The sequence below is a fragment of the Passer montanus genome, unplaced genomic scaffold (assembly GCF_014805655.1).
Source record: "Passer montanus isolate IOZ18808 unplaced genomic scaffold, ASM1480565v1 scaffold10, whole genome shotgun sequence".
NCBI lineage: Eukaryota > Metazoa > Chordata > Aves > Passeriformes > Passeridae > Passer > Passer montanus.
Window position 1 is genome coordinate 31340538 of NW_024356505.1, and position 18333 is coordinate 31358870.

Here is an 18333-nt window from a genome sequence, read left to right on the forward strand (position 1 = left end):
TATAAATTTCCAGAACCTTCCAGACAGTCATTTTCTGTTGAGGTCAGGCAGATTTTATTTCTAGTACCAAACACTGAGGACTGGCAGATGCATTAATTCCAGAGCTCTTCCTTGTATTCCCTGAGCTTCCACTGCAGCTGGTTCAAACACTTGAAGTCTTCTAATCTCTTACATCATGTTTGTTCAGTGTTAGTTTAACAAAGTGCTTAATCTGAAATTTCAGTCTGGTCTGTCTTCATGTGAAAAGATTTTCACACTATTTCAGTTTGGAAATCTCAGCACAGCAATAGTTTTGAGTCGTTAAAAGAATCCAAGAAAATAATGCCTTTTCCTTGTTCAATAATGACCTTCAGTTCTGTGTAGTAAGATAGGTGCTGGTCAAGAGTGTGATTCAGCCCTAGGCCTTAATGTTGTCTGGAGTAATTTTAAGAGAAGAAGAATATATGAAAATATTAAAGGTCTGAGAAAATTATATACTGTGGGTTTCTAAAGCACTTCCAAAACTTGTACAACATTGCTAAACAATGCCTTTGCATTTATGAATGTATTAGTAAGTCTAATAAATGTGTATATTTAAATAAAGTTATTTTTAAATAGCTTTGGTGTGGTATGAATAAACTTTTATATTGTATATTATCATGTAAGGCACATTAGTGCAGTATTCTGTATTTTAGATATATGACTTCACTTTAAGAGTTAATTAAATTGTATAATATTTTTATATTTAAAGAAGTCTGTTTCCAGTACTTTTTCTAAGTGTCATTTACAAAAAAGTAACCTGGATTTTATTGACTTTTTCCTTTTTCAAATGGAAGATGTTATCTGAGTGGCTGTGTCTGGGTAACCTCAGAATTTGCAATTTGCGTTGGAAAAGGTAGTCCAGAATCACATGATTAGTGACAAATAAGTTGACAAACTTCCCATATGTAAACATGGAAGGAATCTTAAAAAAAATATACTCTGCTGCTATTTTTGTAATGAAGTTATGAATTTCAGGAACTTTGCTGTTACAGGTAGCATCGATTGCAGATGAAGCTGCACAATCAGAAGTGATAATTGATTCTCAAAAACGTAGGGAAATACTTTCAAGAAGGCCTTCATACCGGTAAGGACTTTTCATTTTGGTTTTGCTGGTTTTAAAGGCATCTTATTTATTACAGCAAAACTATCTGATAAAAGTCAGTTCTTTGATTTTTCTTATGGATATGGATCTTCAAGTACATAAAATTACTTACATTCTCTTTTTAGAAAAATTTTGAACGAGCTCTCATCAGACGCACCTGCAGTAGCGAAGATTGAAGAAGAAGAGAAGTCAGAAGATGAAGGAACGCCTTCTGGTATTTCTGCAATGGCCATGCCAACCAGCCTGTATCATACTAACACAGGGCAATACCGTATGTTTGCACATGTACTATGTCATGATGCAGAACGTGCATAGCATAGCTTTGTTTCTAGGAGTTACATAATGCAGTAGGGATGTTTGATTTTGATGAAGAAGAATAAGAAATTCTGTATTTCTAAGTAATTGTTATTAATTTTTTCTAACATGGGGATTATAGACTTTTAATCTTGTAGTATTTGTTGGCTGCTAAATTTAGTTGTTCTAGAGCTTCTATGCATTTCGGCTCAGCTGAAAGGAAAAATGTCGACACTTTTATGTGGATGTTTCATGATACAAATCATTGCAGTTTCAAATTCTTGTGATTTGCTATGTATTAGTGCTATTCATTATATGAAATGGCAAGTAGAGTTTTTTGAAATGTAAGGTTGGAGTATGAAATTACTTGTTAAGTTCCAATTTTCTTTCTTAAAAGAACGATGTCTTTTTGTTTCCAGTTTTAAAGTATCTACACTTCCACCACAGAATTAACCTAAACAATAGTTTCCAACATTTGATACATCATCCAAATGCAAGTTAAAAGTTACATTCACAGTTCTGTTCTATAGATTTGCTTTTGGATATTTTTATTCTTGTATTTATAGTAGAAGTGTTGCATAACTTGCACTCTGTGGTTTCTTTGGACATAATCAGATAATCAGTTATCAGTTTGGATAACTTTGTAATAACTCTTTTTAAAATTATGTATTTTATAAAGCTTCACTCCTACAGTTTGTAGGGGTTTTTCATGTATTTTCATAAGTAGACACACTAAAGTGCAGGTGTTTTTCCTTTGATATAATGACAGGAAGATTGCATAAGAAATGTTGTGGAGTTTTTTTCCTGAAATGAGAAAACAGAGGAAGTCTATTAAAACACTGCAGTGGCACATAAAAGAGGATAGAATGGCTCTAATTGTGTTTTACTCACCCTTAGAATTCTTCAGTTATTTTTAATTTATGCAACTAAACTAATTATTAATTGTGAGAAGACAGAATTTGCCTATACTATCTATTCTTTCAGCATAGAAAGTAATTTTGCTTGTGCCCCTAGGCTGCTTTTCTTACCCTTTCTGTAAGCTCTAGACATAAATAAATGTTTGCTGTGTGATGTCCAGCATCTGAAGTGTTCTTTTCTGTGGAAAAGAATACCATCATCCTAAATTACAACTATTCAGTACAGAATCTGACATGTATTAATGTATTCTTGTATACTAAGTAAAATTAAATAATTTTATTCAATTTTTGAATTGCTTTTTGATTTTGTCTAGATTTAATTAAGAATATATCTATTTGCCATTTCAAGGCTTAAAAAAAGTGTAATAATGTCTGTGTATTACCAAGTGGGACTGTAAACCTATAGGATTTCTAAGAAATTTTAGAGCTTAGGTTTAATCGTGGCTTCCTCTGGGAAGCCAAAGTTGTACTTTGACCATAGTGTCTTGCAGGAGGTGATTCTTAAGGGAATATATTTTAATTTGAACACACCTATAAACAGTAGTGATAGGGAAGTGTTAAAGTGGATAACACAGTTCAAAGGTTTTGGTTTCTTGTTCAATCAGACATTTACTTCTGAAAATTAAGCAACAGAGAGCATCACTGACAATGTGAGAACAGAATCCACAAAAATTTAATTAAATCTCATGTGTCTTAATTTAAACTTGGCTATAAGCCAAGCTTGGGAGATTTCTGTTCTTTGCTGCTTTTTCTTTGAGTAAGTTATAGTTGTAGCATAAAACATGTGTTGTATAATTAAGGTTCTCATCATAATGGGGCATTGCTTCAAAATGCAATGTTAGCCTTTATGGATTCTCTTGGTTTTGGCTCAAAAACTTTGTTTTGAGAGCTATTTGTTTCTGGAAATAGTTTTTTCTTGCTGAATTTATGGGTTCATTAATTAGATAATTTTTTTTTTTAGTTCACTTTTGAAAGTTAAAATACATTTTACCTCATCCAAGTCTGTGTATTTTAATTCTGGTTAGGCCAGGTGGTAGCAAGGATGGTCATTTCCTTGTAATAAAGGGGGTCTTAACTTGGAACTTACTGAAGAGAGCTTGTCTGTTGACCCCTAGGTCTTTACATATATGAAGCATGGATCTAAAGCATTTTTGATCCATCCTGTTGGTTGCCTGTAATCCTCAGGAACTGCTGTTAGCTAAAACCAGGAACACTGGGTGGGAATGTAGCAAATCCAGTGCTGGTTTTAGACTGGATATGATGCAGAGGGTCACTCCAGGTACCTCCTTCATCTTTATGCCTCCTGTCAGTGCTTCTGCCTGTCGTTCCTGTGCCTGAGGACTCCTGTGTCCCTGGCCAGCATGGGCTGCACAGGTTCTGCTGAGCAGGCACCCAGTGGTTTATGCATTAAGCTTGTGCAGTGTCCGTGGCAATGAAGAGCTGGCCTTGTGGTGTCACTGTGCCCATCTGCACTGTGCCCTGGTTTAAAAGAGGTGTTACATTATTACATTCGCTGGTTCCTTTTTTTCTCTACTGTTCTCTCTATTCCTGCAAAGGAAGGGCAATTTAGTTGGAAAGATCATTTTGACTGTGTGTTTATGTCTGGATGTCTGGGATGACTCTTTTTGGAAGAACTTGATAAGTAAATTTTTCTGGAAAACAAATGTATTTTTGTCTATTAGTAGCATTGATGGCTGTTCTCTACTTAATTTTCACCAGGCAAAAAGGTATGTTGCCATGGTTTCCCAGTACCTTTTTCCTTGTAGCTTCTTGTCTTAGGTTTATGGAAGCAGACAGACTGACATGACCAGATAAAATGTAGTCTTTGCCAGCTACCTCCATCAACACACGTGTGACCTTTCTGCCAGGCAGATGGGTAGTTTTGCACAGGGTGCTGTCTTGTGTGGGAGCCTTGTATTCTCATCTGACTACAGACCTTCTCTGTTGGCTGTATTTCTGTCACGTTGGTTATTTAATACTGAAAAAAGTTATTTCCTCACCTGTGGTAGTGATCTAATGTGCAAGAGTTGTTAGTTCAGTTGGAGTGTGTGAATCAGTCTCCCCATCCCCCTGCCGCCTGTGCATATCATGATGATCTGCATGAAAAAATGCAGAGGGAATGAAAATTATTAAATCTTTAGCTATCTGTTTGGGTTACTTGCTGTCTTAGAACAGACTTTTAAGAATTGGAGAATTAAGAAATCTTTTGGGAAAGACTAACTTTAGCTCCAGTCAATGGCTTGATGTTCAGGTGGAGGCCAGTGATGAGTGGTGTCCTTCAAAGATCTGGGACCAGTATTATTTAGTATATTTGGCTGGAGATGTGGAAGGTGAGGTTGAATGCACCTTCAGAAAGTTTGCAGGTGACACCAGGCTGCTAAATGATGCAGTTGATACCCAAAACTCAGTAGAGACAAAGGATCCCATCCAAATGGACTGTTACAGAATAGAGAGGTGGACCCGTGCAAACTTCATGATAAGGCCAATGCCAATCATCAATACACAGCATCTGTGTATGGGTTGTGGCCATCCTAAATGTGGATACAGGCTGGGCAATGAGTGGATTGAGAGGACCTGGATGTGCTGGTAGCTGAAACACTATGAGCTGGCACTGTGTGTTGCAGCCTAGAAAGCCAACCAGATCTTAGGCTGCATCCAAAGCAGTGTGGGCAGCAGATTGAGGGATGCAATTCTGCCCCTCTGCTCTGGTGAGACCCCACCTGGAGTGCTGCATCCAGCTCTGAATTTCCAGCACGAGACAGACATGCAGTTGCTTGAACAGATCCAGAGGAGGGCCAGGAAGATTGGGGGGCTGGAGGCCTTCCCTATAAAGACAGGTTGACAGGTTTGGGTTGATTAACCTGGAGAAAAGAAGGCTCTAGGGAGACATTGCAGGAGCCTTCCAGTACTGAAAGGGGGCCTACAGAAAAGGCAAGGAGGGACTCTGTATCAGGGAGTGTAGTGATAGAATGAGGGGCAATGGCTTTAAACAGAGATGGTACACTTAGTTTAGACATTAGAATGAAATCTTCACTTTTGAGGGTGTCAAGGCACTGGAACAGATTGCCCAGAGAAGTGGTGGTTGTCCCATTCCAGGAAGCATTAAAGGCCAGGTTGAATGGGGAAGCTCTGAGCAACCTGATGTAGTGGAAGATTCCTCTGCCCATGGCAGGGGAGTTAGAGCTAGATGATCTTGAAGGTCCTTTCCAACTCAAGCCACTCTATGATTCAATCATATTTCTGTGTTTAACAAAGGCAATGCTAATTTCCAAAGGAATATACAGTTAATGATGTCTCTAGGGAATTGCATTTTTATAAATACTTGATTATGCAGTATGAGTTTTATTAATGGGGAAAGTATATTTGTTTTCTTCATATTGCTGTTACATTGAGGGAAGAACCCCATCTTGTTCTGTTTCTCTTTTTACATGAGTATTGGGCTCCATACACCTGTGTACAACCTGGTTAAATGTTGTGCTAAACTTTTTCTTACACTAAGGAAAGGATTGTTAGTGTTAGGCATCTTTCTCTTCCTTTGTCTTGGTGTCCTGGTTTTTGTTTTCTGAGAGTCAATAAACTTTTTTTAAAAATAGGCTTTTTTAAAGAATTTTTTAAAAAATAACTTCTATGTTATTATTTAAAACATTGCTTTTATATGGCTGGGAGCTACTATTCCCCCCCCCCCATATTTAAACTACTTTAATAGAGGTAATATTTCTGTAAACATAGAGATTAAATGTGTTGAACACCACTTTTTATCTGTTACATGTATGGCATATACTACACAAGAGACGTTATATTTGTGGAAATCAATATTAGTATCACCTAAGTTTTATCATACAATTGATCCTTAAGCAAGGAGAGGACCAGGAGTTCTGTAAGACAATGTTTATTTCATGTTTTTTAGCATGTGTTATGTCTTTCTGTTGCCTAACTTATCTTTTTTTTTTTTTTCTTTTCTGTTTAGTTACCATATCTCAAGGTGGTACAATTCAGACTGTGACAAATTCAGGAGCTCCTCAGCCAGGCGCTACCATTGTGCAATATGCAGCACAGTCATCGGATGGCACACAGCAGTTTTTTGTTCCTGGAAGCCAAGTTGTTGTTCAAGGTATATTTTAATAGTCTACTTCGTTTTCATTTTTTCATATGAAACATTTTTTCTTAAAAGGTTTCTTATTTTGTGTTGACATTCTTGCACTATTAAGGCAAATAGCAAGAGGAAAGAGACTTTCCTCTTGCTCATAGCAAAAGGAAAGAGACTTAGGAAGGGATTCAGGTTCTCTCTTAGTAAGGCAGCTACTACCTTTGGTTAAAAAGAATGAAATAGCAATATAATATCACTGTCTGCTTTGGATTGTCTTGTCCAGATTTTGAGACATGTTTAATTGGAATAAAGGTACGCTCATAGCAAGAGGAAAGAGACTTAGGAAGGGATTCAGGTTCTCTGCTTAGTAAGGCAGCTACTACCTTTGGTTAAAAAGAATGAAATAGCAATATAACATCACTGTCTGCTTTGGATTGTCTTGTCCAGATTTTGAGACATGTTTAATTGGAATAAAGGTACTCTTACAGATTGAAGTGAGATGCTGAAGGTGCACATCATTTAATATATGAAAATATATTTTTTTTCAGCAGTTAATGTTAATTCTGAACATTTTGGGATATGTTTAGGGCAGGATTTCCTTTCAACTTACGTCTCTTGCAGTTAGTAGAAAGCAGATCCTTTACTGAAGCTGGTTTTCTCACAGAGGAACACTTTGAAGGTTCTATAAAGTGCACACATGATGTGATGAAAACCTTTGAAAATAGGAGATAGATTTCTTTATGGAGAAATTAATAGCTATGGAGGATATACAGACTTAAAAATAAAAAAAATTATTGACAGAGAGAAGTAGGGAGGGAGGGCTGTATGAATACTTTCTTAAGCCAAAACAGCTGTCTGAAGTAAACCATGAGAAGGACTAGGAAGGATTTAGATAGTTATGCATGGAGTGGATGAGGGTCATCAAATAAATGCTGAAATACATTGTTGTCCCAAGACTTTTCCAGAAGCATTTCAAGTGCTTTAAGACTATAAGATGAAAACACCTTAGCCAAATGTTGTTTTTATTGTTCAGAGAGTATTGTTACAACTTTTCTAAATGTTATTATGAATACATTCTCAACAAAGCCTTAAGACCCAAATTTGGCTGTCTCCCAAACCAATTTCCCACTCTAGTACTGCGTGTTTTTCTGAGTATGAGTCTAATATGTTTTCTGTGTGTGTGCCTACACATCCCTTAAATCAGAGGCTGCTTCCGTCTCCCCAGGTTGATTGTAGTATTTTATAGGTACTGCTTTGATTCTTCAGAGCTTTGGCGTCAGAGGCAGAAAGAATAACTCCTCAGCTGTTTCCTAAAACTTCAAGTCCGTGAAGAAGCACAGCATTTGAGGATTTTATCTGGCAGCGTTTCAGTCCTTGGGAATTCCATTTGCCTGATTTTCCTTTTCAGACTCTCCATTACAGACCTGTTCTCTGACAGGGCTACTCAGTCTCAGCAATGGGCTCCACAAGACGGGATTGCCCTTTAAGTGTTTTGCCTGTGATGGAAACTTTCAAAATGGATTCAGAGACAGTAACTGAATACCTTCTAAATTATGTTTCTGGAAGCATCTAGATACTTCTAACTAAATTGGTTTGTTCTCTGTCTCTCATGCTGTTCTCTGACAGGGCTCAGTCTCAGCAATGGGCTCCACAAGACGGGATTGCCCTTTAAGTGTTTTGCCTGTGATGGAAACTTTCAAAATGGATTCAGAGACAGTAACTGAATACCTTCTAAATTATGTTTCTGGAAGCATCTAGATACTTCTAACTAAATTGGTTTGTTCTCTGTCTCTCATGCTCAGAGAAGTTTATTTCCTGGAATTCTCTATTCCTTTGGTTCAAAGTCCAGTGCTTTACTGAGTCTCATAGCTGTTAACATAGACAAAAAATGTGACATAACATACAGGGGGAAGTACAAAGCAAACAGTAAATGAGTATGAACTTGAAGATGATGATAAGATAAAAGGCTTCAACTTATTCTACATGCTATTCATATTAGAGAATCTTTAGAAAAAATAAAACATCTATAGTAAAAAAAAGAGATGTACAAAAATAGTGAAAGCACTTGAAAATGTTGATAGTAATACAATTGTATGAAGGCAGCAAACCTGAGTTAATTACGATGGAGTGACACTATGGAATAAGTTGAATATACAGGTGTCTGATATGTCCTTATTACAGGTCATCTTGCCTATGCTAGAAAGTCTGTTGGAATACAGGTTATGAACATTTGTCATTTATGTACACTTTGTAGTTGACTGATCACCTAATATTGTGATAGCATAGATTACAATAGAAAAATTATTCTGCTTAGCAATCTTCCCACTTACATATGTATTTTTATAATGATTTTGGGTAGGCAGCATATAATTTATTTTCTGTATCACAGAAGAAGAAAAGAATATAACAAATACCTGGAGACAGAAAAGATCTGTTTCAGATTCCGTTTCAGAATCTTTCAGATAGCATATGTATTGAATTTTTTTTTAAGTATTTCTTAATGAAACTCATGTAATAATGATAAGATCACATAAACACTGTGTTTGGTATTTTCTGATAACATGTGGTGTGGAAAAATACTAGGATAAAAGTGCCAAATATATTGATCCTACTGAGTGACATTGTACTTGCTGCAAGTTTATATTTGTAGGCAAAATAAAAGGCAGTTCTAGTGTCTGGGCAGTTTCCTAACTCATTAAGGGTTAAGGATTTTTTTGCTAGCTGAAGAAGGAAGTGTTTTGACTATTAGTGAAAGTGAGTGTAGAAAAGTTATATTAAAATCATTTTGTTGGGAATCTATATGTATTTTCATTACATTGTTAGTGATATTTGAAATCAGTGGCTTGAACTTCATGTGCTTCAGTTATGATCCTCTGTACATATGATCCTGAAGTGGTTCTGTAATCACAAAACACTCCTGTAAACACAGGATATAAAACACAGAACATCAGTGCAAACACTGGTGCTTCCACTGCTGCCATCCAGTACAGTTTCACAGTTGATAAATTACCAGTCTGAATTTGTTGAGTACAAAGACCTTAAAAGTTTGCTGTGCCCTACATACAAACCAGTGTTTGCACTCTTGGTCTGAAATTAATTTCATTTGCATTGATGTAAACAAGGACTAATTCTCTTAGGGCTGAATTGTTGTTTTTTTAATTTATATTTTAAAACAGAGTCAAACAGATCTCTTGGACATATTTTGAAAAAGGAGGGAAGGGGGAAGAGGTAGCCTTTACACAGAATTACTGTTCTGCTTGTACATCTGAAACCACTGGCTTTAGGTTGACTTACTTTGTTGGACTGTTCCTTAATAATTTCTGAAGCTTTTAACTGAAATTAAATGAGTGGGTTGTGGGTTTTCCTGCAAAGCGAGGAGCTCTAGCCTTTCATTTACCTATTTGTTACAGCTTATTAAGCTTTCCTGTCTTGCATGTCTGTCCAACAGAGTTCTCTGCCTTTTAGTGGAACTGTTCCAATGAAAACAACTGCATGTCTGTTTTAAATTTCCTTATTTTCTATCCAATCATGACTTTATCGTTTGGATTCATTCATGAATGCGAGAGCCACGTTTTAATTTTTGTCAGTCAGTGCTGTGAATTTTCAGGTCTTTCTTAACAGCCTGCTTTGTGGTGAGTGCTTTCTGTAGCTTTATGAATAATTCAGGAGAAAAGAACAAAGCTAGGATTATAGCAATATGGAAGAGGAAAAAAAAGACAGGTTTACTGGAAAAGGAATTCTTTGGGCTGCAGTTTCAGTGAGCTGTTCCAGTGATGGAGCATGTTAATGACAGCAGTAAGCAAGTGAGGTCATTGTGATGTCAGTGCTCTTGCTTGTAATCCTGCACATGCTTGGTAGTTTGGAACAGTTCATGCTGAGCTCTGGTAGAGGAGCAGCAGAATCGTGTGTGCAGAAGTTGATCATGGCTGTAACAGGAGATGAAACAGGTAAAAATTTTTGTTAGCCTTTGACATGGTATTTTTGTATGTCTGTGCACTGTTTAGTTAATATTTGTAGCATTTTCTTTTGAACCTGTTGCTGTAATTCTTTCATCTCTCTAAAGTCACACAAATAGCTTCTAATTCTGTCTACTTAGTGTAGGATTCCAGGGCAATTTTAACAGTTTTGTTTGGGGGGAAAAAGCTAAAAAATCACTGTTAGTGCATGAATCAAACTCACAGATTGATTCAGTAACTGTTCTTTATGATTTGATGCAGGATTTTGCTGAAAATAATCAACCACTCTACTTTTGCATTTTCTTTATTGTGGTGATAGTCATATATGTTGCTGTGTTTATAATTGCTTTTTGCTTTGTAAAAATGACAGCTGCCTTTTTATTGAGCAATAGACGCTGCAAATTTGATAGCCATGGGCTTCAATCTAGCTTTATAGAAATTGTTTCGGCAGTCTAAATCAACCCTATGCTTCCAGTATTAAAAAAACCACCGAATGGAAACAAACTTGAGGGCAATAATTGAAGTATTGTAATGCCTGCTTGTTTTCTCCTCCGCTGTTAAAATGGTCTGTTCCTCAGCTAATTGAGTTCAAAAGGCTGACGTCATTAGATTTCCTGGAATCGTGTTGCAGTAGGGAACTGGAAAAGTTAAACTCCAAACAAGATACACATTGACGTCAGCTCCAAGTCATGCTGCGATTTAGTCAGTTCCTTTCTGCCTCGGCAATTGCCTCCGGCAGCTCGCTAACATTAACTCCTTCCCTGCCGGCTGCTACGTGCTGCTGCTCAGTGCTGGCGCACGTTGTTTCATTAATCCAAAGATAAATATCTTCTCCAGGTCGATGTATTTAATGCTCAAAGGGATAATGATTCATGCCTTGTGTAGCCAGTTTAGTGGTGAAGTTAAAAACCCCTTGATAATCAAGTCCCACCATTATGACTCACAGAAGGGGAGAATAGGCATCCAAATACATCGGGCATTTTTTCTCCTGGATAGTCACTGAAAGAACTGAGTGCAGGGATGCTCTCTAGTGTTCAGCAAGTTACTTTTTCCAAGAGGTGGTTGCTTTCTTTTCTTTCTTTTTCTTTTATGCATGTTTGGGTTTGTTTTTTTTTTTTACTAGTTGTCTTTTGGCTTTCTTAAATTTCTTTTTGTAAGTCTCAACTAAAAGCTTCAGGTTTTCAGTGACTTTTTACTCCCTTGCATTTTAAGGGGTAAAAAAAAAAAAATTACCAGGGGCAATGTGTTAGGGAAATGCACCAACTCCAGGTTTGCTGCTTTGTTAACACTCTCAGTTCTGTTTCTGGTACCTTAGGAATTACATTAAACCTTGATGAAGTGTCATTAGAAACAGCCACAGAAGTTTGGCAGTCTGGATGAAGTGTGTGGGACATTTGTCTCAGATGCAGAAATAGAAGGTATTCTTCACTGTAATATAGATACATAACTAGCCTTAAAATAACTTTGAAAAAAAATAAGTTTATCCCACAGTGTTTAGAGCCTGTTTCATCTTTCCAAAGGTCTTTTCCTGGGGGAGTCAGTTACACTGTAGTTTCTTGAGCTAATATCAAAACATTTTTCAGTCTTCAAAATATGTTTTTGCAATGATATATCGCAAAACATATATTATTGTACAGCTAAAAGATAATTTGTCAATGCCATGATATGCTTTTTTCTTGTTTCTGCACAGTGGTGTCTGGATTGGCAAGGCCAGTACTACCAGAATAGTTATTTATCTGTGTTCCTGTGCTGACAGGTTTGTAAGTGAGACAGCTGTCAGGCACAGACTGCCACTGCTGGGACCTGCTCAGACTAGAAGACTTAGCAGTGGTGTTTGCTGATCCCAGCTGAGATAGGGACTTGCTTTTGTTAAGTCTTGCTGGAGGTACATGATCACACTGAGTCCTCTGCACAAAAGCTGCAGTAAGTCTGTTTGCTGCCCTCTGAGCATAAGTCAGACACAGACAACAAATTAGTTGCTCTTGCCAGGCTGAGTTGATCTGAGTTGTGGAGCTTTCCCCCATGATTTCATCTACAAAATGGTTTGCTTGGATTTCTAATTCATTGTAGCTAAGGCAAATTAAGGTAACGTGTCTTTAATACCTATTGATGAGATAGAAAAAGGTACTTCTTACCATGCGGTCTGTAAAATATATGTAATGTAGCCAGCATAAAGGTGAGCCTGAAGAGTTGCTAAAATTCCATTTTTATGGTTAATGAGCTGAGGTACCATTCTGTTGACATAACTGGGACTGCTAAGAAATGTGAAGGACTTAAAGGGTTAAGCAATTGCCCTGTAGATGTACAAGATGACCAAGCCCTGTGCTCATGGCAGCTGCCTGTCATTGCTCACAGGGCTGTTCTGGGCTGATTTCTCCCTCCCTCCCTCCCTCCCTTCCTCCCACATCCCCGGGGGATTATCCAGGTCAGTTCACTGGTCCAGTTCATCTTGTAATTCCACAAACACTTTTACCCACAGGACTGAGGAGGGGGGGAGGTGCACGGGGTTTAAGCTGATAATGATTTCAGAACATGGCTGTGGAGTTGTAGTCTAAACACAACTTGATTCTATTTTTTTTGTTTTGTTTTGAACCAGTGAAACACTTGCATTAATATAGTAAGAATAATAGTATATTTCTATTAGGTTTAATTTTTCCCCCCGTATACTTCACTGATGTTTCTTAACTGCTCAACCTATCAGCCTCCCCAAGATGTTTTTGTCTACCTTTTATTTTTCCAAGTTGACCTAGTGTCAGCTGGGATAGAGTTAATTTTCTTCCTATTAGCTGGTACAGTGCTGTTTTTTGGTTTTAGGATGAGAGAGGTGTTGATAGCTCACTCATAGTTTGGTTGTTGCTCAGCAGTAGTTGCACTAAGTCAAGGACTTTCCAGCTTCTCATACTCTGCCAGTGAGTAGGCTGGGGGTGCACTCAAAGCTGTGAGGGATCACAGCCAGAGCAGCTGACCCCAGATAGCCAAAGGGATATTCCATACTGTAAGGCATCATGCTCAGCTTATAAACTTGTAGGGGCCTGGGGCCTGCTGCTCAGCATCAGGCTGGGCATCAGTTGGTGAGTGGTAAACAATTGCTTTTAATTTGCATTAATTATTTTTCTTGGGTTTATTTCTCTCTCTTTTTGTTATTTTCCTTTTCATTACATTTTTTGTTTTGTTTTATTTCTATCAAACTGTTCCCATCTCAACCTATGGATTTTCTCTACCTCATCCAGCTAGGGAGCTGTGTGGGTGGAGTGAACAAGTGATTGTGGTGCTTAGTTGCAGGCTGGGGTTAAACTGTGAGACATGCTTTTCCATTATTTGAATAACGCTTTAAAGAATTTAAGTATAAACTAAGTGTAACAATAGCCTCTGAAACATCAGCTATATACAATTGCTTTAATGACAAAATTTGAATTTTTGTTCTATCATAATATAAAATATTTATGGAAAGAAATAGGTAAATACTTGCTTAGAATGTAAAGAGGAATATATTTTTTGTTTGGTTTTGTTTTCTGTCGGACAAGACACAAGTACTTAGGACTTCCCCAGTGTTTTTAAGTTGAGGTACGTCATGTAGGGGCAAGTACATCTGAAACAAAGAAATGACGTGAGACTGTAAAAAAGGTGTTGGTTTCAAGTCACGTCAGATCAGCATTTGGTTTGGGGAGAGCACAAAACTGATAAGCTTAGGGCTGAATCTGAACTCTTGCCCTCTGATGTACTGTGCAGCTACACTCCTTCCTGTGCAACTGCCCCTGCCTCCTGTTGCTTGCTAATGCTGCAGCATTCCATGTGTGCTCCTCTTGCCCAGGGAACAAATGCCTGTATGTCCTGAGCACTTCTCTGTTCCTTTTCCTACCAGCAGCTCTCACTCATTACCCAAGGGTTGCCAAGCTGTACAGCTGGTACTGTTGCTATCACAAGGAAGGAGGAGAAAGTTGTCTTCTGAAGCAAATTGAGTTCTGTACAGGGAGAACAGGGTAGCATATAAAACTCAGTGGCTGCAACAACAGTACCCTCTTTTTGTGGGATTGTGCAAACAGGAAGTAAGTGTCACTGCTTGAGCTGTGTCTCAGTCTGCTTTCCCCATGTTGTCTGAAGAGAGCCATGTGGAAGCTTTCAGTCCGGCTGGCTACTGGGCCCACATGCTAGAGCAATTCAGACACTTGACAGTGTGGAAAGAAACACTATTAAGATAAAAAATACTATTGTGTCATTACAGACCTGTGAAACAATTTATGTGGGATCCTGGATAAATCATTGTAAGAAATCTGTTATTTTCAGATGTACCTCTTTTTTTGCCATACATTTTAAAATATGTTTATTTTGTACAGCTGCCACTGGAGACATGCCAGCTTACCAGATTCGAACTCCCACTACTACCTTACCTCAGGGAGTGGTTATGGCAGCCTCGCCAGGGACTTTGCACAGCCCTCAGCAAATGGCAGAAGAGGCAACACGCAAGAGAGAGCTGAGACTTTTGAAAAATAGGTAAGACTATATAATAATACATAGTCAGTGCTGCAAACCACTCCCCTCCCCCACAAACATTATAACAAAGTTTTCTTCTTAAGGTCATGAGCACTGCCTGTAATTGATGAAGGGAAGGCAGGAAATTCTTTGTCAGTCATCCCCTGTCCTTCTAGCATAAAGTATTGCTTGTTAACTCTGGAAGATTAGAGTTGACCTTATACCCATGGATTTTTAGTTTGAAAATATTAGGTGATTCAGAAATCAGTATCAGATAATTTTTGTGATAATCCAGAGTTACACTTTGTGTTGAATTTTACTTCCTGTCCTCTCCCACTAGTGACAGTAAAATGACCAATAGGGCCTTTTTCATTTTAAAGCATCACAGCAAAGAATTGTTTAGGAAAATAGCTGAGGATCTCATTAGCAGCTGTCCATTAATGATGCTTTGAAGAGGACTTATTCAAAGATGGAATGATAATTATAGACTTTGCTAAATACTTGGCTGCTGGGATGAGATACTTTGCCCCTGTCATTTTGTGAGGCATATTGTGTGAAGTTGCTGTATATTTTTTAATTAGTTTTCATGGACTTGACTGAATGTTGTAAATGTCAGTCTTTCTCTGTGCATTCTTCTTGCTGTTCCTAGGGGAGTCTGTCTTTTTAAAATGTGTAGCCACCTCTGTCACTGACAGATTAATAGTAGAAATAGTCTGCTCTGCAGATCTCTAATACACTGCTTAGCCACTTGTCTTATAATTGAATTAATGGTATTGCTTTGCTCTCATGCCTGTCCTTTATAAATTACTTACGAGGATCACTGCATTGTTGTGCCTCCTTTTTGTTTCTTCTCTCTTCAGTTTTAAAACTAGTGCCTATGCTATAGCTCTTAAGTTGCTGGAATGTTAGCCTCTCACAATTTGATAGTTTATCATGTTCCAAGGTGGTAAAGAAGGACTCCCAGTATGTCTAATATTTCTTCTGGAATTGAATGCTTGTTTAGTCACATGCTTCTGAACACACTAGCCAAAGTGTTTGGCTCAAATACTAGAGACTTTTGAGCAGAACTACAAAAATGGCTTCAGGCTATCATTTGCCAGCAACAAAAACCACAGACTCATGTGGCTGAAATGTGCTCAGGCAGCCAGTTCTGTCAGGCAGCCAGTTCTGAAATGCTAATAAATTGTATTTGTTTGGGCTTAAATTGTACTGTAATGGTTACAACATGGTGTAAGTTTTTATCTTCATATAAGCCTGGCATCTAGTTTTTTATCTGAAGAGAGTAGTGTTATATTTGTGTTTTTCTGAAAGTATATTCTCTGGGTTTGGTTTTAAGATTTTGATGGCAGAAGACAATGCTCCCGATAAACACACAAAGTAGAATGTGACTGGAAGAAGAAATGCTGCTTTCCATCCTAATGTTTAGTACGACTCAAGTCAATACATCATCATTTACTCCCTGTTTTTCTCAATTCTTCTGTGTATTGGTTCCATCTTTGTATTTGGTGATGCTGGATGCGTTTCAAGTTCTAGATGTTTTGGATTATATTTTAACTATGTTGCTGCTTTTGGCTGTTATCCGATGTTCTGTTTGTGCAATCCAGCAGTTGTTGGTGATGGTTGTTGTTATTGTGGAACCACAGGGATTGCAGGTAATTGCATTTATCCAGTCTTTGCCATATTGTGGCTGTTCCTGTAGTCATTTGCCTTGTATTGGTTCCAGGGAAGCTGCCAGAGAATGTCGCAGAAAGAAGAAAGAATATGTCAAATGTCTTGAAAATCGTGTGGCTGTGCTTGAAAACCAAAACAAGACTCTCATTGAGGAACTCAAGGCCCTCAAAGATCTTTATTGTCATAAAGCAGAATAACTGTCTTTCATTTGGACCTCCTTTATTATGAACTTTAATCAAGGCATGAGAGGAAGCAATTCTACAGATTGCCATATGAACTTGAGAAAGAGACACTTGAGGCCCTTGTGGAACCCAGTTTTGCTTAGTATTTTCAGACTGATTTGGGAGATATTCCAAAATTTGGAATTCTGTCATAGTCTCCATACTCTGCTGAGCTTTCTAATGGCATGCAAATGGCTTTTTTGTTTGCACTTTTTACTTCTGCTTTTTGCAGGGAAGCTGCTAAAGAATGTCGACGTCGGAAGAAAGAATACATAAAATGTCTGGAGAGTCGTGTTGCAGTGCTAGAAGTTCAGAACAAGAAACTTATACAGGAGCTTGAAACCCTAAAAGACATTTGCTCTTCCAAAACAGATTAGTAAAAATATTTATTATACTGTGAACTAAGATATGTCCAGTTGCTTTGTAAGACAATACATAGCCAACATGACTTACGGCTTTCTCTTTGTGTCATTTATAATATATTCCAACTCCTAACATTCCTGAATGCTTTCCTGCTTTTTGTCAATTCATAGCTCTAATTTTAAGTTTTTCATGCACCATCCTTCTGTCTCCCAAGGAGCCAAATGTTAAAAAATATAACAAAGTAAAAAAGTGCATAATTTCTAAGAGCTGGTTTTTTGCCATATATTTACAAATTACTTTTTACATGTTACTGAGTGTCCTGCACATTCAAAATATTTTGCAATTGTTTTAGATGAATTATAAAGATAATGCAACCAGTAATACCAGAAAATCAAACAACCCAAGGTATCTCAGGAAAGAGTTTATAAAAGAATGTTATGATTATATGTATGTACTAGCATACTAGTCTACAGATGATTTTATGACATATTTTTATATTAGTTGCTTTGTGGAAAAAAAGTATTGTATTGCTGTCACTGAGTGCCATGGTTAAAGATAGTTTTTAATAGAACCATGTTGTTTAACCTGTCTAGTGTCTGATTTCCTTGACAAACCTGGTTGAGATGCTTTAAAATCCATGAGTATCTGGAAGAAGACAAAGGGAAAAAAGCACACCTAAGCTTATGACATGATGCTAAATATATTGTAAATACCTGTAAGAAGCTCTCTGTTATATGGCTGCTATTTACTTAAATTTTCTGTAATCTTCAGAATATTTGATTCACTGGAGGTCTATATATCAAAATTTAAATGTTCATCCTAAATACTGCACATTCTACATCCTGTACACCCATCAATAGTTGCCTGTAGTGAAGATTGATGGTGCAGTTCTTTTCACTATTTCAGCAAACTACTGAATGGTGGTCAAGGTGTCCTAAGGAAGGAAGCTTTCCAATAAGTAACTCTGTGCTGATTTGCTGAGTTCTGCAGTAGCCTACAGATGAGAGCTGAAGATTTTTAAAATAAACCCATGTTTAAACCAGATTACAGCTCTCGTAAATGCAGCATGTGCCAACTTTCCATTGTGCTTTGAAAAAACTAGTGTATATGCAAAGTTGCTTCTGGGTACTTTTTTAATTCAGGAGTGATCTAATTGTTTGGCCAGTACAGTCTATGGGTAGAGTATTTGGGAGCTTTGCTGGAGCTAATGGCCTTACTGATGTGGTAGGAA

General features: G+C 37.5%; 1 protein-coding gene across 8 annotated transcripts in view; it reads left to right on the top strand.

The window, feature by feature from the left end:
• CREM (cAMP responsive element modulator) overlaps positions 1–17691 on the top strand; it is a 34410-nt gene extending 16719 nt beyond the window's left edge. For 3 of the 8 annotated variants that reach the window (XM_039707898.1, XM_039707873.1, XM_039707856.1), the window contains 5 exons: positions 1014–1105; positions 1249–1394; positions 6302–6445; positions 14712–14868; positions 16571–17691. In XM_039707898.1, coding sequence (XP_039563832.1) covers positions 1014–1105; positions 1249–1394; positions 6302–6445; positions 14712–14868; positions 16571–16715 — 684 coding nt within the window. In that variant the 3' untranslated portion in view covers positions 16716–17691. Of the gene's footprint in view, positions 1–1013; positions 1106–1248; positions 1395–6301; positions 6446–10213; positions 10369–14711; positions 14869–16570 lie in introns of those variants that run through there. The other 5 variants (XM_039707864.1, XM_039707888.1, XM_039707879.1 and 2 more) reach the window with 4 other exon arrangements.
• Positions 17692–18333: the final 642 nt, after the last annotated feature.